The 21,614-nt window shown below is 44.8% G+C and overlaps 1 protein-coding gene across 3 annotated transcripts in view; it reads right to left on the bottom strand.

The window, feature by feature from the left end:
- LOC142582237 (uncharacterized) overlaps positions 1–15,924 on the bottom strand; it is an 81,259-nt gene extending 65,335 nt beyond the window's left edge. For 2 of the 3 annotated variants that reach the window (XM_075691696.1, XM_075691697.1), the window contains exons 1-2: positions 15,719–15,923; positions 724–790 (exon numbers count right to left, since the gene is read on the bottom strand). In XM_075691696.1, coding sequence (XP_075547811.1) covers positions 724–776 — 53 coding nt within the window. In that variant the 5' untranslated portion in view covers positions 777–790; positions 15,719–15,923. Of the gene's footprint in view, positions 1–723; positions 791–2,007; positions 2,059–15,718 lie in introns of all 3 variants that reach the window. The other variant, XM_075691698.1, reaches the window with a different exon arrangement.
- Positions 15,925–21,614: the final 5,690 nt, after the last annotated feature.

The following is a 21,614-nucleotide window of genomic DNA, read 5'->3' as shown; positions in this document are numbered from 1 at the left end:
AATTTTGCATCAAAAGTGTTCCTGTATTTTTGCTTCATTGAAACTTAAGTCAGTTGAGGATATTTCATGATGCTTTATGGGCTCTGGACAAAATTTGCTGTGAAACATTCCCCTTTTCCATTCTTGTACTTCCCATAACTTATTCAGGAATATATGCTTGCACAGCCAAGAAGACATACTTCATTTATCATGGGCAGTATACTGCAATTATGTGTATGTACAAGGCCTGATAATTGTCTCCTCTTGTTAATAAAATGTGCCTTATCAGATGCGATGTCTTCGTTAAGCGTGACAATGCAGCAACATCAAGAGTGAACAAAAGGACATTCAATTATTTTTAGCATAACCTTTTTCAACAATGAGTAGCTAATCTTCAAAAATGCTCGTTCCTCAATGATAAATTACAATTTATTTGCTAAATGGCATCATCTGTACATCACACAAACTTTACTTTTTCTTTGCTACTGCAGGGTACATGATCACAAAGTTCCAGGGAATACTTTTTCAGTGTACAATGCCACACTTCGTTTTATATGTGAAATATATTAGCTTATACTGTCAATAGTTCCCCTTTAACGATGATTCAGGCATTTGGCCGCATTCAAAAGGTGTTGTATGGCATCAGAGCCAGTAGCACTATCTGTTTTGTGTGCATTCCACCAACTAACCACTGTAAACGGTCCATATCGCAGTAGATGGTGAAAGACACCTGTAAGGACTTACCGCTCATTGAGGCTGAGTTTAGTTGTATTCTTGAGGATCACCTTGCTGGCCATTGCGTCTTGTCCAGCTGCAAAGAAAAATAGTTTGGCCAACAAACTCTCTTTTTCCCGTATGATGGTTAGCTTTAATTGTCCTTATATATATTTTTTGACAACTCTTCAATACAGCACATTCGAGACGGTGTTCTAGGAGAACAAGATATGGCCCAGCACACAGCTCAGTTATCACAAATGTGGCATGAAATTAATAATAGAAGTGACTGTTTCAACAGAACCATCACTGTGCTTCTTAAACTTGATAGATATTGACAGGTTGACAATATAACCTCAACACAACAGTTTGTGTGAAGTAACATGTATTATTGTACTGTTTCCGACTTTCGGAAGCATAGTATTGCTGCTAGGGTGGCGCTTTGGGCGTGAAATCCACCAAGCCTGTCAACTACGACGTGAAGTTGTAGAAAATGAAGGAAAAAGGGTTTATTTAGCTTAGTTACATGGCTTCAGAGCGGAAGCCCACTCTATGCAGGAGCAAAATAACGTCTCAGTTCACATCAGGACTCTGTCTCATTCTTGAAAAGTCTCTGCTTTTACTTCCGTCGTCTCTCAAGGCAAGATGCAACACTCATGCTATCCATAACCCGCAGAAACTCCGCTTTGAAGAAATTGGTTCGGAATCTGTGGAAGAAAGAAATGCTCCGACGACTCCTGGTTCATCCATCGTTGCCCCCCCCCACCCCCTTTTTCTTCGCTCAGTCTGTGAGGTGAAGGGTGGCTGAGGTCCTTTCATGGAACCCTGCAACAGCTGATTTACACACTCTCTCGACGGAGGGATAAGTGCCGAAGGATGGGTGGTGGTTTGACTCGTCTAATTACCTGTGCATATTCATTTGTTGTCGTGCTTCCCTCCCGTTCATCCTTTTCTCTGGTTTCCAGGTAATGGTAGGGTGAGCACATTTATAGTCGTCCATGTCACGCTGACGTCTAGTTAGGGGGTGCGGTGGTTTGACACGTGCCAAACATTCAATTAACACCCTTGGTGGTGTTGAGACGAAACAATTGCATGAGCTAGATGCAGACAGAGAATAAAATGTGTACATGCAGAAGGCATTACAGTTTTCTCTGTCTGCGTCTAGTTCACGTTATAGTGAGTAACAGCAAGAATCACCAAACTGCTGCCCTCGTGAACTTTACATAACTCAATATGCACTGCATAGGTTACATGGCAAGTTGTACCCATCATGGCAGCTAGCAAAAAAGTTCAGTTGATTTTTAATGGTCTCACCTACAGCTTCTTCAGAAGAAATGAAAATAGAATTATCTTGATTTGCGTCCTCTGCAATGTAGCGAACATGAATCAGAGCAAACACTAGCACCTTTTGCTCACTTAGTACAGCAATACTCTTTGTGTGGCCAATTTCTACATCAACTCAGATTTTGTTCAACAGGTGATAAACATTCTTAGTGCGGCGCATCGGTGCAATCGTTTGTGTGCATTTCATTTCATACATAGCAGGCAACACTAAAGAGGCTAGAGAAACTTTTCACACTATCTGCATTCGCATAGAACATGCTGCATGACAGCAAGAAATCAGAGTGATACGTATTTGCGTGCAGGGTTGAGTTCCTATGTTACAGTCACAAATGCATGCAAAATTGCCATGCGACTGGCCACTTGAGACCCTTTGCGTGTATTCGTGGGCTTCTTTCCCACTTGGAAGAATACTTTCATGTAGCACGTATTCTGCAATAGAAAGCTGTATCATGAGTTTTTCATGACGCTCTGCAATTTTCTCAAAGACATTTATTTATAATATTTTATAAGTTAATGAATTAATTATTAATAATCATAACTGATCAATCATACTGATAATGATCAATCATATATGATCATTAATAAGTCATTAGCCAGGATATCGAGACATCCGCAGAGTACAATCAGCCTCTCTATACGGAGTTAGGTTCGACCGGCGGGCGCTGGCGATCTTCGGGGAAGCGGCCGACGGAAAGGCGCCACCATGTCTGCTGCGACGATTCACTTTGAAAGGACAATATCTCAGTCCCTAGCCCAAAGGCGCCACCATGGCTGCGGTAGCGACTCGTTTGGTAAAGAGGACAATGCACCGAGTCAACAGGACATCGGCGCCACCATGGCTGCGGCGGCGGAGCACGTAATGCTAGTGCGTACGCCGTCACCCACATGGTCTGTTTGGAGCAGGGGAGCTCCTGGAAGGTACTTTGCGGTGCCGTCTCACGCAGCTTAGAAGTCGTCAGTCAATGGACAGACGCAGTGGCCATTTTCTGCGGGGTCGACTCTGGGATAAAGAGGTGCCTGCTAAGGGCAGCACCGTGTCTGTGGGGGCAGCACCGTGTCTGTGAGAACCCACTCACCTCGGAGTGGTCAGTGCCACCTGTGCGGAACTGAGTGCGTGAACCCTCCCCCCCTCAAAGGCAGGTCGGCTAAGATGACTTTGAACGCTCCGAATTGGTCAGTGGTGAACTGCCGTTTTCCCTTACCTAGAGATCTAGGGAGGACAGAGTGTATTTAAGTAGCCATTGGCAGCTCCTCAGAGTGCATTCCTCTTTCAGTCATGTTAGACTGATGAACTGTAACATTCTCATGAAGATACTTTAAATAAATCCTATATTCCTCGTTCTCGATGAGAACAAGTCTCTCCCTTCAACAACGTTCTCAGGGTGTACAAGTTGGACGATGGCATGGGCCAGCTACCATCTATTTTATGCCCGAACCCAACCATCACAACTGGCTGAAAGCGGTGAGACGAACTCTGCGACGTGGTGCTGTGTCTGCAGTGAGTACTTGGTTCTTGCTTTGACTCTCTAGGCTTCATTTTGTGGTTGTTCAGTTTAGAACAGTAGGGAAGCTGGATTGTTGATTGTCAGCTAGGTTGTGTTTACCTAGGTAGGTTTAGCGAGCAGGATCAAGGCAATAAAGCAGCAATCATGGAGTTAAGGACACTGCTGAGAGATAAACTGTTGATTGTTGGTGGGGAACTGGGCCTAGAGGTACGCAAGGAAATGCTAAAATCGGTATTGCAGCTAATTTCCAAACACACCAGTGACGAGAACATTGAAATCAGGTTGGAACTTCTTACGAAAAGAGGGAAACGCGAAAGAAAAAGAGAAGAACGGGACAAAGAGGTGTGAGTTAAGATAAATGCAACTTGAACTTGATAACAAACATTTGGAGTTGTCTCAAGGAAGTGAAGGGGCTCTGGGACGATCAAGTGAGGCAGAATCATACCGCATGGACAGGCTGTTAAAGCCATTTGAGGTCGGGAACGACATAGGCTTGTTCATAGGAAATTTTGAAAGGACTTGAGAGAAGAACTTCGGCCCGAGTACATGGCCACAGTAGTTGTTGTCTGTGTTCCCATGTGAGGCTGTGGAAGCAATCACCAGACTCAGTGCGCAGGATGCATATGATTATACGAAAGTTGAGGCTAGTCTTCTGAAAAAGTACCGCCTTTCAGCCGAAGCTTTTTGGCAGAGGTTTAGAAGCACAGGCAAGAAGGATAGCGAGGGATATCCAGAGTTTGCCTATAGCTTAAAGGCCAACCTAGTCGAGTGGCTCAAAAGCGCGGAAGCGTACACGAGCAGAGACATGATTATTGACTGCATGTGCCTAGAGCAGTTTCACAAAAGCATCCCACAATCTGTGAAGCTGTGGGTGCAAGACAGAGGAAATGTAAAGACTGTAAAAAGGGCAGCTGAATTAGCCAAAGAGTATGCAATGCATAGAAAGCTGAAAGCCAAGGACGGAAATTGGGATGGCCGAAATGGACCATGGAAACCATTTCCGAATAAAAGGAGTTCGCAAACTAGACGACCGGAGCCTGTAGATGTGGAGGAAAATCCCTCAGAAAAGGGCAAGGAGAAATCAAATGGGGAAACCGTACAAAAACAGCAGAAAAGAAAATTCAAATCTTTTAGACCAATTCGCTGCTATAAGTGCCACAAACTTGGACATATCTGTATACTGTGGGAAGCCTAGCGTAGTTTTCTTCTACGTGGATGAAAAATATGAGAATATGGAACTTTTAAATCCATATCTTCACAACCTGCAAGGTAATGGCAAACCATGCAGGGTGCTGCGAGACAGTGATGCCACGATGGACATTGTCCATCCATCTTACGTGATGTTAGATGACTTCACTGGAGAAGTAGCATGGATTAAACAAGTTGTAGAAGAACATAGCGTGTGTCTGCCCATGCCCAAAGTCAAAATTAGTGGACCGTTCGGGGAGCTCATGACCGAGGCTGCAGTTTCCAAATTCTTGTCGCTGCAGTACCCTTACATTTTTCCAAATCGGTTGGATCACTTACTGCGGGCCAAGGGGCTTAAACTGGGAGAGGTCATAGTACAGGCATTGACGCGAGGCCAAGCTCATAAAACTGCGTTGCTTTCGGCTGAAAATGCAAAAGCTGCTCCAGCGGAAGTAGCAAAAGGGGCAACTTCAGTAACCGAATCCAAGCTAGGCTCGAGGAACGAAAAAAACGGTTGAGAAAACACTGCCAGCTGACCAGCTCAATGAGAGTGTATCACTAGGGTGTGAAAGTTCACGCCTGCAGGAAGGGCCAGCTGGCACACTCGCAAGCGAGACAGGGTCGTTACTATCCCCGGCCTCAAAGAACTTTGATCAGCTCTTATGTGTGGACAGAGAGTCACTGGCAGCTGAGCAAAAGAATGATGACAGCTTAGCTAAATTTCATCACACAGCTAAAGAAGGCATTGCTAGGTGCAGCGTGACGACACAAGAGAGAGGAGGATTGTTGTATCGGGACTAGAGACCGAAAGGGTAGGATTCTAGATCAGTTTGTCGTACCTACTAAGTACAGGGAGGACCTTTTGAGTCTGTGTCATGGAAATGAGTGATCTGGCCACCTAGGCATAAACAAATCGAAGGAAAGATTGCTTATGGAATACTACTGGCTTGGCTGTTTCAAAGATGTAGAAAACTTTGTAAGATCATACGACGCCTGCCAGCGCTCAGGTAAACCAGGAGAAACATGGAAAGCTCCACTAAAGGTCCCTTAATAACACAACCTTTTAGGCGACTTGTGATAGACATGGTATGGCCTCTACCAAAGACAAAGTCGGGTTACCGGTACTTGTTTACCATGCTGTGTCCGGCTACAAAGTTTCCAGAAGCAGTTCCTCTAAAAGAGCTCAGCTCTACCGAAGTAGTAGATGCACTTTTGACACTATTCACACGAGTTAGGTTTCCAGCCGAAGTTCACGCGGATCAAAGGTCAGTATTCACCAGCTCACTGACTTCCACATTCTTACAAAAGTGCGGCGTAAAGTTGATACACAGTTCCGTCTGTCACCCTCAGTCAAATAGTGTAGAGAGGTGGCATTCAGTGCTCAAACAAGTTTTGCGGGTGCTTTGTTATGAGTGCAAGGAGGACTGGGAGAATTGTCTTCCGGCCACTTTGTTTGCTTTGCAAACGGTTCCTCATGAGGCTACAGGGTTCTCGCCAGCAGAACTAGTGTATGGGAGGACACTCCGTTCTCCACTGAGAATGTTAAGAGAGATGTGGGAGAAAAGAGGAGAGAATCCAACAGTGGTAAAATATGTGCTAAATCTGGCGGGACGGCTAAGTGCAACCCAAGAACTAGTCGAAAAGAACATAAGAGTAGCTCAAAAGAACGCCAAGTTCTATTACGACAAGAATTCGAGGCTTCGTACGTTTAATGCCGGAGAGCAGGTAATGATCCTCAAACCTTCAACAAAGAACAAGCTTGAAGTTCACTGGGACGGACACGTTAAAGTGTTGCACAAACTTCCAGATACTAACTATGCTCTGAAAATGCCCGGTCGCAGGAAGGAGGTGAGGATATACCACTGCAGTTTGATGAAGCCGTACGTAGAGCGGAGCGGAGTCCTTAACTGTACCATCAAAGAGCAGGATGACACTAGTAGCAAGTTTAACAAGTATAAGGCGACCTCCAACTCTGAAATCAGCCTACAAGAAGTAGTAAAACATTCGGTAAGCTCGCACGCTCTTAGACCCGAGCAGCTAGATGAGCTAAGAGGGCTGTTAGGGGAATATCTTGACAGATTCAGCGATCGGCCAGGTAGAACCAACTATTAATGCATGAAATAAGAGCTGACATCTACCAAGCCTGTAAGATCAAAGCCTTACAGGGTGTCTCCACGACAGAGAGAAATTATGGAGGCAGAGATACAGCGCATGCTAGAGTTGGGAGTTATCGAGCCGGCTGAGAGTGACTACACATAACTGCTAATACTTGTAGAAACCCCTAATAAGGACCCTCGTCCGTGTGTTGACTACAGGAAGTTAAATGCCATCACTAGAGATCAGCTGTACCCGATACCCAACATTGAGGAATGAATTGAAAGAGTTAGCGCTGCTAAATACATTTCAACTATAGATCTCGTGCGGGGATACTGGCAAGTTTCTCTTTCAGATAGTGCCAGCCGCTATGCCGCATTTATCTCACCTGTAGGCACTTTTTGCCGTCTGAGCTCTCGCCTTCAGCTTCAGGCTGAAGAACGCGCCATTTAGCTTCTCTAAGTTAATGGATATTGTCCTAAAGATATGCAGGAGTTCGCCTTCAGGGTGTCTACCAAGTTGACATTTCCAAATTCCCTGATTTTTCCAGGTTTTCCCTGAGCACCTTTGCAAAATTCCCTGAATGAGCCAGAACTTTATTTTATGTCAAGACAGGCTGACACCATGTTGCCCGATGCTGTCACTCTCTAGTAAGCATGTTGAAAAAAAAAAAAACGACAATCCAGTTTGAATAGTATGAAGTAATATCTATTTTATTTAAAAACAAAACAGGAGGAAGGTGTTAGTAAAATGCACAGCGAAAGAAATGGTAACATCCATTCCAAACTAAGTTGAACATTTTCAAATACGTATGAAAAGGAGATGCATACATGAGTAAATATTTTTGAATATGAGATATTTCTATCAACTGATAGCAAGCTCATCGGTATGAGGCCTGAACTTTGTCACAATTAAGATTCTCTCTCGGCAGCTGGGAAGTCAACCTCAACTGTCCTGACATACTCTCAGCCCATACACAACATCTCAGTGTTGGGTTTCACTGCTTTAAAAAATTTATTCTGCTTTGGATGAGGGACACCTGCATCTCGGCGTCAGCTAACACTGTTAACACGGCTAACACAGCTAACACGGCACGCTTCCTTTCCCGTTAATTCCTTAGTAAGTCGGTCCTTTCGGTTCTCATCCTCCTACCACCCTTTCATCCCATGGATCATTTGAAGCATCCTCTTGGCAAGTTGTACAGTCAACGTCCCCTTTTTCGGACTCGCTAGGAGCCGCCAAAACATCCGAAAAATCTGGCTGTCCGAAAAAAAAATGCATATCTTTAACTGCCCTTAAGGGCTAAAATTGCCACAAGCACGTCCAAAAAAACTCTTAAAGCCTGTCAGTACACATATTAGGCATATCGGTGCTCACACTTTGACATGAGACGGGGGTGCACGCATGTATAATTAAGGAATACATGCTGTGTCTCATGACAATTGCCCCTTCCCACGCTTGTTATGCTTCACCGCCTAACACTACTCTACTGAGGCGAAACTAACTTTCGGTGACTGGCATTACGCAACGCGCTGTGCTTTGCGAGCTTCGAAGCCAATCGCGAGGATTATAAAGGCAGAGTCGGTGCCATTGCTGACAGCGGCAAATTCTTTCAATGAAAAACACGGCACCTCACGGCAAGAAGCTTAATAGCGAACGTAGAAGCAGCTAGGCTTAACGTTGCCGCGGTAGTGGCTACGGCTGCCAGCGGATCTGCGTGCGAGAGTGCCGGTTCGAGGCGGCGAGATAATCAAAATGGTGGCGGTGGTGGCTTTGATTAATGCCATTTCAGACCTGCAGTCAGGGCAATATACATTGACTATATGGAGTACGTGGTGGTGCCACAAAGTCGTGAGAATTATTGGGCATGTCCGAAAAATCGGGCATCTGGAAAATGGGTCGTTAACTACTCTGGCAATACATCGTGCCGATGACACGGCGTAAATGACGATTCTTTGCGATTCCTCTGTTACTAGAGCTAGCATTAACACGACTTTCGTTCCCTTTCATTAAAGTTACAGGTAATTTTTCCTGATAGAAGCACAAATTCCCTGAGTTTTCCCTGAGTATTTCCAGACTATTCAACTTCCCTGAGAATTCCCGGTTTTCCCGGTCGGTAGACACCCCTTGCCACATCTTGATGTAGCAATTTTTTTGTACAGCTGGAAAACGCACTTATCGCACACCAAGCAGGTGTTTTCACGGTTGAGGGAAGCTGGCTTAATGATGAAAGCGGAAAAGTGTAGTTTTGGCTGCTCACATGTTACTTATCTGGGCCATGTTGTCGGTCAGGGCATGAGACAGCCGGCCGAGCTGAAAACAGCTGCGATTGGAGAATTTTCACAGCCACGCACGAAAACAGACATTTGTTTGTTTGTGAGACTTGTAGGGTACTATCAACGGTACATTCCGAATTACTCGTAAATAGCAAGTCCTTTAACAGACGCCCTCCGAAAGGGAGCACCGAATAGCGTGCACTGGGATAAGGACAAAGACAACGCTTTCCAAAGTTTGAAAACGCTGTTGGTTTAGTTTAGTTTGGGCAGCCCAGAAGTTGTTGTGTTACTTGTACGGAGCGAGGTTCCTCTTTGGGACCGACCACTGTCCGCTGACGTGGCTCAATCAAATGTCACACAAAAATGGCCGCTTGCTCCGATGGAGCCTCACTCTCCAAGAGTACAACTTCTCCGTTAGATTTAAGAAGGGAAAGGTGCATAGCAATGCAGATGGTTTGAGCAGGCTAATTTGAATTTTGCGTTTTGGAATCCCGCCTAAATTTCGGGGTTGTTATTGTTAATTTTGTTAAGCCAAGAAGATCCCCTCTCATTTAGCTGGACTCCATACATAATTGCTCAGTTTGTCAGCATGAAATTCCTTCCAAATTGGTGTAGTGAAATGCAGCTTTTGTTTCTGCACTTATGTTTTCTTTGAAGCCTAGCGGATCTAATGTGGGATCCAGGATACATCATCTTGGCGCAGAGCCATGTTGTGGGGTTCGTTTTGCAGTTGCCTGTCCTTGTTGGACGTTTTGGGGTGGTGTCATCATTTCACTGCTGGTCGCTGCAAGCCAAGGCATCCCCCCCTTGCCACCAGCCATTCTCTTCCTGCCCAGCGGTTATCAGCACTGGCCAGTCGAGATTTTCCGGGCCATGGAGACGCTATTACATTCGACCGGTGCGGGCTGGCACTCTTCGGGGAAGCTACCGACAGAAAGGTGCCACCATATTTGCAATGACAACTGGCTTTGAAAGGGCAATACATCAGTCCCCAGCCAATTGGCGCCACCATGGCTGCGGCGGCAACTCATATTGTAAAGAGGACAATGCGCTGAGTCAACAGGACATCAGCGCCACCATGGCTGCGGCGGCGAAGCATGTATTGTTAGTGTGTACGCCGTCACCCGCACTGTCTGTTTGGAGCAGGGGAGCCCCTGGAAGGTATTTTGCGGTGCTTTCTCACACAGCTTAGAAGTCCTCAGTCAATGGACAGACGTGGCGGCCATTGTCTGCGGAGTCGACTCTGGGATAAAGAGGCGCCTGCTCGGGGCAGCACCATGTCTGCGAGAACCCACTCACTTCAGGGTGGTCAGTGCCACCTGTGTGGAAGTGAGTGCGTAAACCCTCCCCCCCCTCAAAGGCAGGTCGGGTCGACTAAGATGACTTTGAAAGCTCCGAATTGGTCAGCGGTGAACTGCCGTTTTCCCTCACCTAGAGATCTAAGGAGGACAGAGTGTATTTAAGGAGCCATTGGCAGCTCCTCAGAGTGTATTCCTCTTTCAGTCATGTTAGACTGATGAACTGTAACATTCTCATGAAGATACTGTAAATAAATCTCATATTCCTCGTTCTCAATGAGAATAAGTCTCTCCCTTCAACAACGCTCTCAGGGTGCACAAGTTGGACGACGGCATGGGCCAGCTACCATCTATTTCATGCCCGACTCCAACCATCACAACGACTTTCATAGATTACGAAAAGGCATTTGATTCAGTAGAGATACCAGCAGTCATAGAGGCATTACATAATCAAGGAGTACAGAAGGCTTACGTAAATATTTTGGAAAATATCTACAGAGGTTCTAGAGCTACCTTAATTCTACACAAGAAGAGTGGGAAGATACCTTTAAAGAAAGGGGTCAGACAGGGAGACACAACTCTAGGCTATTCACTGCGTGTTTGGAAGAAGTATTCAAGCTATTAAACTGGGAAGGCTTAGGCATAAGGATCGATGGCGAATATCTCAGCAACCTTTGGTTTGCTGAAGACATCGTTATATTCAGCAAGAATGCAGACGAGTTACAACAAATGATTGAGGACCTTAACAGAGAGAGTGTAAGAGTGGGGTTGAAGATTATTATGCAGAAGACAAAGATAATGATGAATAGCCAGACAAAGGAACAAGAGTTCAGAATCACCGGTCAGCCTCTAGAGTCTGAAGTATATTTACCTAGGTCAATTAATCACAGAAAACCTGGTCATGAGAAGGATATCCATAGAATAAAAATGGGTTGGATTGCATATGACAGACATTGTCAGCTCCTGACTGTAAGCTTACCATTATCATTGAAAAGGAAGGTGTACAATCAATGCATTTTACTAGTGCTGACATTTGGGGCAGAGACTTGAAGCGGGACAAAGAAGCTTGACAAAAAGGACCACGCAAAGAACGATGGAATGATGATTGCTAGGCATAGCGTTAAGAGACAGAACGAGAGCGGTTCGGATCAGAGAGTGAACGGGTATAGACAATATTCTAATTGGCATCAAGAGAAAAAAATGGAGCTGGGCAGGTCATGTAATGTGCCGATAACCGTTGGACCATTAGGGTTACAGAATCAATACCAAGAGAAGGGAAACGCAGTCGAGGACGGCAGAAGACTAGGTGGAGTGATGAAATTAGGAAATTCGCAGCCGCTAGGTGGAATCGGTTGGCGCCGGACAGGGGTAATTGGAGATCGCAGGGAGAGGCCTTCGTCCTGCAGTGGACATAAAATAGGCTGATTATTAATTAATTAGGAGAATTATCTAATTAGATAGAATGAAAAAAAAATAGTTTGAGTATTTCCAAGCAACGGCAAACAGCATTAATTTGATTCTGTCCAGCTATGTGACATTCACACATTTTTAAACTCTGGCTAAAGTTAGCTGGAACAGTTGGTAATCCATTGCTTAAATGATATTGCGCGACATAAAAACGACACGGACGTGAAAGAAGATGACACACCAAGCTGGGACACCCTGATATGAAGCAATAGTTTGACAGAAGACGGATCTGTGTCTATTAACCACAGAACGACGGGCAAAGTGACAAGTTCCACGTTTGCATGATCACACTCATTGCACAGTTTCCACAGCACGTCGCCCCTGTATTTGCAGCCAAACATAGTGCATTTTATATTGAAAGCACAAGGCATACCAAAAATATGCAATGTGACAAAACCTTAACTGCATATGTTATGTTTATATGATACCAGGAAGTTATAATTTAGAACAATATAGCGACCAAAGGCTAATTTAATACGAAGCAAGTGTAGTGCTACATTTCTGTCACTGTACATAATTGCATGGCTTCTGCAGCATTGCCTGCTAAGTATGAAACTAAGGATAGTGGCATTCCAACAGAGGTAATAACAGTTAACATAACTCATACATCAGTGCGTTTGGCAGTTTCAGAATTTACCCCATATGTAATCTTCGAAATTAACTATTTTTAGCTCTAGGTTGGGTTAAACTGCTCGTCAAATGTCTTCAGTTCTCCTCAGCGCACTATGTACAGTACCAACATGACAGAAGTTACACCAGGCAATCAGTAAAGATATGCTGACAAATTAATAACAAACAGCACAGTTCCCTTTTTTTTTCCTGGAACTGGCGATTTTGGCTGCTTCTATTGGCATGCTAGTATGTTAGCAATTACTGCCTGTATCACAAGCCGAAATGAACTTGTTTGCAGTATTTCACCTTGTACCTGACTACCTGTTGCCTCTAAGAAATCAGTTTTGTAGTGCAGTATTAAAAAAAAAGAACTACCTTACAGTACTGACCTTTTTATTCAGGAAGCTTTTGTGACAGTTTGCATTTTTACTCTCTGTAATGGACATTTACAGTGTAACAGTCCCAAGCAAGATAGGCTGTACACGTAAGATAGGCAACTTCAAGGGTAGCGTTTGAATTTTATAATAAATGAAAGATGTAACTGCACAAATGAAATGTGCACTATGCTACGTGGTCACTGACAATGTAATACGAGAGTTTGGTTTGGGTGGCGAACAAGTTATAGATATGTGGACATTAAAAATAATAAGACGAAGCAACACAAAGTGGACCTTTGTGTTTCTGCTGATCCCAGCATAGTGCAGGATGTCGAAGTGATAGGTAGGGTATAGCACAGTGATCATACGTTAGTGAGGACTAGGATTCACCTCAATTTGAAGAGAGAAAGAGCAAAATTGGTCAAGAAACAGGTCAACCAAGAGGCAGTAAGGGTAAAAGCAGACAAATTCAGGCTGGTACTTGCAAACAAATATGCAGCCTTAGAACAGAGAGATGATGATGACATAGAGCTAATGAATGAAACTAACTAGGCTGACTTCAGAGGCAGCAATTGAAGTGGGAGGCTAGGCACCAAGGCAACCTCACAAGTAACAAAGGACCTAATAAGAAACGACACAGAATGAAAGTGTCCAACTCAAGAGATAAGATAGAATTCGCAGAACTGTCAAAACTGATCAACAAGGCGAAAATAAGTGATATTCGAAACTATAACATGAGCAAGACTGAAGAAGCCGTAAAAAATGGACGCAGCCTGAATCAGTCAGAAAAAAATTTGGCATAGGACAAACCAAGATATATGCACTGAAAGATAAGCACGGTAGTATCATCAGCAATCTCAAAGGTATAATAAGAATTCTATACTGACCTGTACAGTACCCAGAGGACTCATGAGAACTCCATTCGGAACGATAATGAACAGGATAAAGAAACTCCTATATCTAGAGATGAGGTCAGAAGGGCCTTGCAAGACATGAAACGGGCAAAAGCGGCAGTAGAAGATGGAATAACAGTCGATTTAATCAAAGATGGAGGAGACATACTGCTTGGAAAACTGCCGGCTCTTTATACGAAGTGTCTATTGACTGCAAGGGTCCCAGAAAACTGGAAGAATGCACACATTATACTAATCCACAAAAAGGGAGACGTTAAAGAATTGAAAAATTATACACAGTTTACACAATTAAATAGTTAGGAGTGACAATTTTGAAGGCTGTAAACTAAAAAACACACATTAATGTTGTTTGTGAGGCTGGGTAAAGGGATCTATGGCTTTCTTATAAAAATGAAAAATGGCTCCAGAGTTCATTAACTGCCCCCTTGATATATGTAAGGCATTAAAATACATATGTTGAATTAAATTAAATTATGGGGTTTCACAAGCCAAAAGAACTTTCTGATTATGAGGCGCGCCGTAGTGGACGATTCCAGAAATTTCTATCACCTGGGGTTTTTTAACGTGCACCGAAATCTAAGTACCTACAGGTGTTTTCACATTTCACCCCCATTGACATGCTGCCGCCGTGGCCGGGACTCTATATCGCAACCTTGTGCTCAGCAGCCTAACACCATCGCCACTGAGCAACTGCGACGGCTCATATGTTGAAATACACATGTTGTATGGGACCCTTATGAGTTGGAATATAAATTTTAGAATATGTTAAGCTTTTGTAGCATGGTTAACATTTTCTGTGCTTATGTTCAGGTACAAAAATGCTCTGCTGTCTTAATTTGCAGGCACTAGCTCTGTGTCACAAATTCTAAATTGAAATTCGTGATCATTAACTGTACTTGGTTCTCCAGACTGACAAGAAGCTTGAGAGGGAAGCAGTCATAAGAACTGATGCATACACATTCTTTCCATGAAGCATCAAAGAATGAAATGAATTGCCTCAATAGCTTCTTTTATATGATAATGTTGACGTGTTTGATAGAGAACTAAGAATGTATCACGATTAGTTCTTGTAAATTCATTTCGCATGTGCCTTTGCAGTACATATCTCACATGCAACATCTATGTTTGTGTATTTTCATAAATGTATGGTCTTGTGACTGCAATATATGTACCTTCAAGTTTAGTGACGACCAGCCTGCATGCAGTAAGCAAATAAATAATATCACACGACATCGGCGCATATTCGGTAACTACAAAAGTCGTCAAGTAAACAATATTGCAGTATTCACAAATTTTATATTTATGAGGTCTTCAATATAAAAGGCATGTCATCTAATTGCAGAAACGGCATGACTTGCAGCGCAAATTTAATATTAGTACAATCTATCTTGCTTGCCTTTCTACCGAGCTGGCTAATAACATGTAGCTGCAAGAGCAAAATCCTTTTCATATTACACTGCACGACAAAACGAGGCTCCCTACAAGGTATATACACAAGGCGAGCGTTGTACGTACGTAAACCAACACGAACATATCCAAATGCCGATAGTATTTAGATTCTGTTCACGAAGGCTAGGTGTCGCAAAGCAAGCAGCACACTGTAAACAAAACGCTGTCGGCCTCGCCGCACGCAGGTACGCATATTGCACACGTAGTGTGGCTAGCAGAACTTGCATTTACGTGCACACTACAAAGCAACTATGAGGAGCAAAAGAAATACGGCTTGGTCACGTTGGCTCAGTTTAGCGGTCGCGTTTCAATTCGTCGCGCTGCGTAGCGGCACTGTGAAATCCGGCAAATTATCGCAGTGTGTAGCAATAAGCCAAAAGCAGGGGCACGCACTACCGAAATAGGCAACACGCATAGGTGAACATTTCATAAATGCCTCCGTTATTACCTTTAGTTACCCGCAACCTGACACGCCGGGACGATTGAATTGTAGCAACTTACCAGTGCCAGCGAAGCGTACCGATGTCGACTCGCAGTTTTAAGATAAGACGCGGTGAACAGGCCCAGTAATTATACACCTTTAAGCTTTATTGGTATTATCGTACACTACTAACATTGGTAAAATTATAAATGACAGTAAAACTCCTTCATACAGCTATTTACAGCACTTGCAAACAATCCAACTTTGGATCGTGTTGGCTCTCACACTTGGGTGCTTGGGCTTTTTCAACGACTTCCTTAATTCGACACCTTGAACGCAACAAAATTAAAAAAAAAATAGTCGATATTTTTGTAAGATTGAGTTGAAGATCACAAAAACTTATTTTAATGTGCTGATTTTGTATGCCTAACTTTTTGTCAAGGGGATGCGATCGCCGCGCGCGGCAGCATAGGTGGTTCAGATTTGAGCGCTGCATTTGAAACTCGCTCCACTCCTCTACTTTCACGATTTTTTTTCTTTTTCTTGTTTGGGCTCTATAAGGTAAAACTATTCCAATTTGTTTTTATTTAAATCTCCTGACGTCAAATTCCCGCATCCATTGAGCGGCGATCCGCAACGTTGTTTGAACAGCCCAATCAAATGCCCTACTCGTTTATGGGAGGTCAGTCACTTCGTTTGCTTTCACGACGAATAGCATTCGGTCAAAACACGTTGGCGGGCTAGTTCGTTGGAATCCGTGGTAGAGTGTATAAGCGCGACTGTACGAGGACGTATGAAGAAACAGATACACAGACACGGCGCTTCACTTTCAACTATAGATTTTATATTCGCACGCATCGATAAATATGTACCGTACGAGCGGAAACAAAGGTAACAGCAAAAAAAGAACATTCAGAGGGTGAATTTCGATAAACCGTACACATGTGCAAGGCATGGGGAAAATATGTACTGCAGTGGTCACGAAGGTAAACCGAGGAATCGTATCTCATTTTCAGATAGCGATACCAAAGGCTTGCTTACGCACTTTTCCTCTAATTTTGCAATCTCGTAGGCCTCCACAATCTCCCTCGTCATCCTGCTGTGAGCCCTATACAGAATGGAAGTACTTTCAAACATGGGCTTGCAGTAACAGTCTCGGCAGTGAATACGCAAATGACCCGAGATTACCCTAGTGACGTTATATCGATGCTCTTTTAATCTCTCATTGATGCATCTGCCGGTTTGACCAACATACGTTCTTCCGCATTAAAGTGGAATGGCATAGACAACGTTATGAGTACAGGTTACAAATTGTTCGCGATGTTGAGTAGAACATGCGTGCCTTTTGTTATTGTCTGTGTTAAACTGTTTGCATACCTTGTGTAGACGCTCAGGGGCAGAGGAAACCGCGTCTACCCCCGATTTCGCCGCTACTCTTCCGAGATTATGTGAAATGCACTAAATATATCGTACCACAGCAACTTTCTTTGCTCTAGCATTGGCACTGTTTCCATTCGACGTGGTTTGGCACTTCCTGCTTAAGCCCTCCGCGACAGAGGTGAGCATACGCATCGGCTAACCAGAATCTGCCAGGCGCTTGGCCTGATCTCTGAAACTGGCTTCCATTTTGTGGTCACACGACTTCGTCAGAGAATTATTGAAACACGATGTTACTACTGCGCGTTTTACAAGTTTTGAATAAGCGGAATGAAATGGTAGGACTGGCTTATTGCCTCTCGGCTGATAACTCCAGCAGGTCATTTGAGGAGAAAACTACAATCCCAAGTCTAAAAACCTTATGAAATTCCCTATGGGGCCTTCATGTGTCCACGACAAAGGGGACAACACTTCTGTGAACGAGGTTACGGTTTTTGAAACCAGCGAGCCAAAATTATCTAATTTGTTATTCAATATGATTAGAAAATCGTCAACGAATCTGAACATTTTCACGACATCGGTGTCATTTTTCAGGTTTTCATCAAGAACCTGGTCACGGTAAGCTAGACAAAAGTAACATAACGAGGGAGCAATACATGACCAAATGCATATGCCATCTTTCTGTTTGACAACATTTCCTTCCCAAGTCTTGTAAGTCGAGTTAACATAAAAACGAAGAAGTTCTAAAAAATCTGTCGCCAGTCAAACCACAAGCGCTTTGAAATCGAACCGCTCCAAACTTGTCAATGCAGTCAGATACACATTTCATCACGTCATTCTGCGGGAGAGAATAGTACACATCCTTTAAGCCAATGGAAAAAGCGACAAGGTTCCTCTCTTGACAGTCTTTAAAGAATTCCACCACTTGTTCAGACTTAGTTACCAAAAATGGGTCGTCGATTGGCAAGAGCTTTAAGTGCTTTAGTAAGAACGTCGCTACATGTTTCTGCCAAGTAGCATTCTCTGACACTATCACTCGGAGGGGACATTCCGGCTCGTGCGTTTTTGCTGAGAAAAACAATTCAAGGTCCCCGTTTGTGCTTTTTTGGATAGACCGGGATAAGCCATCAAGTTTGAAGTTTTTGCATGGCTTGTCTGCTTCATTTTGGACTTTCTTAAGTGTTGTGTCGTTGTGGACCCTGAAAGTTGACGAAACCCGCCGTGGTTGCTCATTGGCTATGGTGTTGGGCTGCTGAGCACGAGGTCGCGGGATCGAATCCCGGCCATGGCGGCCGCATTTCGATGGAGGCGAAAACACCCGTGTACTTAGATTTAGGTGCACGTTAAGATCCCCAGTTGGTCGAAATTTCCAGAGTCCTCCACTACGACGTGCCTCATAATCAGAAAGTGGTTTTGGCACGTAAAACTCCATAATTTAATTTTTTAAAGTTGACGAATAGCTTCACGAGCCTTTGAATTATACATCGTCCTGTTCATCACGACGAAACCACCCTCCTTATCCGCAGGGATAAATGTGAGCGCATGGTCTTTCAAGAATTTAACAGTCTTATGCAAGGAGAACCTTTCGTTAAGGGGACGGGACCGCGTTAGCACATCCACTCCCTCAGGTACACACCTTTCCGACTCGGCTTCAGGTACTCGCTTTGACACTTGTACCATTGCCAACAGATCGGGCGCAGACTTCTTTGGCTGAGTCACGAACTTCGGCCCACATATGAGTACTGTAGTGGCTGCACGTCTACCGATAACCTACACGTGCGCTACTGCGACACGCCCCTTTGATGTGAGCTTATATACCGCGGCGCCGAGCGTAGCCGGCGCACTTCTTCCCAGTGTTGGAATCGCACCGCTGGCACGAGTTGTTGGGAACTCGGCGCTGACGCCCGTTGTTGCACCTGGGTCGCAAGCCCCAAGGGTAGCGTTGGCCTGGCGGCCTGGGGTACAACTGGAAGCATCCGAAGGTCCCGGCAAAGCATGAGTCGACTGGTAACAACAAAACAACTTGTTTATTCTAACATCGCAAAGAGTTGGCGGTCAGGTTGACCGAAGTAGAGAGACGGGAGAGCACGTTACTCAACAGAAGAAATCGGAGCCCTTTTTTGGCGTCCGGGGGCAGCTGCTTTTATACTCTCGCAGTTGAGGGCAAGAAGGAACCCCTCTATAGACGAGCACGTGACTGTGCCGCTCGGGCACAATGGGATGAGAAGGTGGAGCAGCCGTCGTGCGGGCGCCGTTCGGGCATAATGGGAAGAGAAGGTGGCGCATACGTCGTGTCGGCGCCGGTCAGACACAATGGGCAGAGAAGGTGGCACATACGTCGTGTCGGCGCCGGTCAGACCCCCTCGCTTCACAGTTGGGGAAGCTCCTCTCCCCGGCTGCCGCGCTTCGACAAGCGTGGGCACCAACATGCACATACACACACACACGCACATGAAGACACGTGGCATTAGAACAGGCCTGGACGCGCTTGGCGGGGAGGCGTAGCGGCGGCGCCGAACGGGCCAAAATGTCTGCCGCTTTGAACGAAGCCCCGGCGTCCGTTGCAGCCGCGCCGGCTAAACCGCGCGTCGTAGGCGAAACGTAACACCAGCTTATCAGGCCGGCGGCCCAGCTGTGCTGGCGCTCGCCAGTCACCTTGTCAATGGAATAAAGCAGTTCCCTTTGCGTACTGTCCCTGCAACCGCCTGGTTCCTGCCTGCCTGGAAGAACACCACAAGTACTTGCTGTAATTTGTTTGGCAGCGCCACGTCACCGACGATGTGTACCGGGCTCGTTGATGCTGAAGGCTTCCTCTGTAATCCCTGTCTCAGGCTTGGTAGAGCATGCTCACATAGGAATTCCGTCGTGCGGTCGATGATCCGGGAGAACTATCGCCACGAGTTCCCACTTGTTGTATATATAGGTTCCAGAAGTAGCCGCAAGTTTTCTCTGTACATTCGCACTTGTCGCTGCCATTCCGAGCGCATCAGTTTGCAGATTCGAATCCCGTGGTTAGTTGAAGGTTGGCAGCACCCGAACAATGCGAGAATTTTGGGTGGCAGAATCTTGTGTCGGATGCAGAAGCCGAGCATGCGAGCTCTGCAAGCTGCCGAAGCAATCAGTGGGACGATGCGGCACGGTTCAACGAGATACCACGGTGGAATGCCCGATGTACTAGAAAGATGTAGCGACGTTCTTACAAAAGCACTTAAAGCTCTTGCCAATCGACGACCCATTTTTGGTAACTAAGTCTGAACAAGTGGTGGAATTCTTTAAAGACTGTCAAGAGAGGAACCTTGTCGCTTTTTCCATTGGCTTAAAGGATGTGTACTATTCTCTCCCGCAGAATGACGTGATGAAATGTGTATCTGACTGCATTGACAAGTTTGGAGCGGTTCGATTTCAAAGCGCTTGTGGTTTGACTGGCGACAGATTTTTTAGAACTTCTTCGTTTTTATGTTAACTCGACTTACAAGACTTGGGAAGGAAATGTTGTCAAACAGAAAGATGGCATATGCATTTGGTCATGTATTGCTCCCTCGTTATGTTACTTTTGTCTAGCTTACCGTGACCAGGTTCTTGATGAAAACCTGAAAAATGACACCGATGTCGTGAAAATGTTCAGATTCGTTGACGATTTTCTAATCATATTGAATAACAAATTAGATAATTTTGGCTCGCTGGTTTCAAAAACCGTAACCTCGTTCACAGAAGTGTTGTCCCCTTTGTCGTGGACACATGAAGGCCCCATAGGGAATTTCATAAGGTTTTTAGACTTGGGATTGTAGTTTTCTCCTCAAATGACCTGCTGGAGTTATCAGCCGAGAGGCAATAAGCCAGTCCTACCATTTCATTCCGCTTATTCAAAACTTGTAAAACGCGCAGTAGTAACATCGTGTTTCAATAATTCTCTGACGAAGTCGTGTGACCACAAAATGGAAGCCAGTTTCAGAGATCAGGCCAAGCGCCTGGCAGATTCTGGTTAGCCGATGCGTATGCTCACCTCTGTCGCGGAGGGCTTAAGCAGGAAGTGCCAAACCACGTCGAATGGAAACAGTGCCAATGCTAGAGCAAAGAAAGTTGCTGTGGTACGATATATTTATTGCATTTCACATAATCTCGGAAGAGTAGCGGCGAAATCGGGGGTAGACGCGGTTTCCTCTGCCCCTGAGCGTCTACAGAAGGTATGCAAACAGTTTAACACAGAGAATAACAAAAGGCACGCATGTTCTACTCAACATCGCAAACAATTTGTAACCTGTACTCATAACGTTGTCTATGCCATTCCACTTTAATGCGGAAGAACGTACGTTGGTCAAACCGGCAGATGCATCAATGAGAGATTAAAAGAGCATCGATATAACGTCACTAGGGTAATCTCGGGTCATTTGCGTATTCACTGCCGAGACTGTTCCTGCAAGCCCATGTTGAAAGCACTTCCATTCTGTATAGGGCTCATAGCAGGATGACGAGGCAGATTGTGGAGGCCTACGAGATTGCAGAATTAGAGGAGAAGTGCGTAAGCAAGCCTTCGGTATCGCTATCTGAAAAGGAGATACGATTCCTCGGTTTATCTTCGTGACCACTGCAGTACACATT

The sequence above is a fragment of the Dermacentor variabilis genome, chromosome 5, assembly GCF_050947875.1.
Source record: "Dermacentor variabilis isolate Ectoservices chromosome 5, ASM5094787v1, whole genome shotgun sequence".
In the NCBI taxonomy this organism is placed as follows: domain Eukaryota; kingdom Metazoa; phylum Arthropoda; class Arachnida; order Ixodida; family Ixodidae; genus Dermacentor; species Dermacentor variabilis.
Note: the sequence above shows the minus strand (reverse complement) of the source record. Positions and strands in the feature narration are given on the sequence as shown.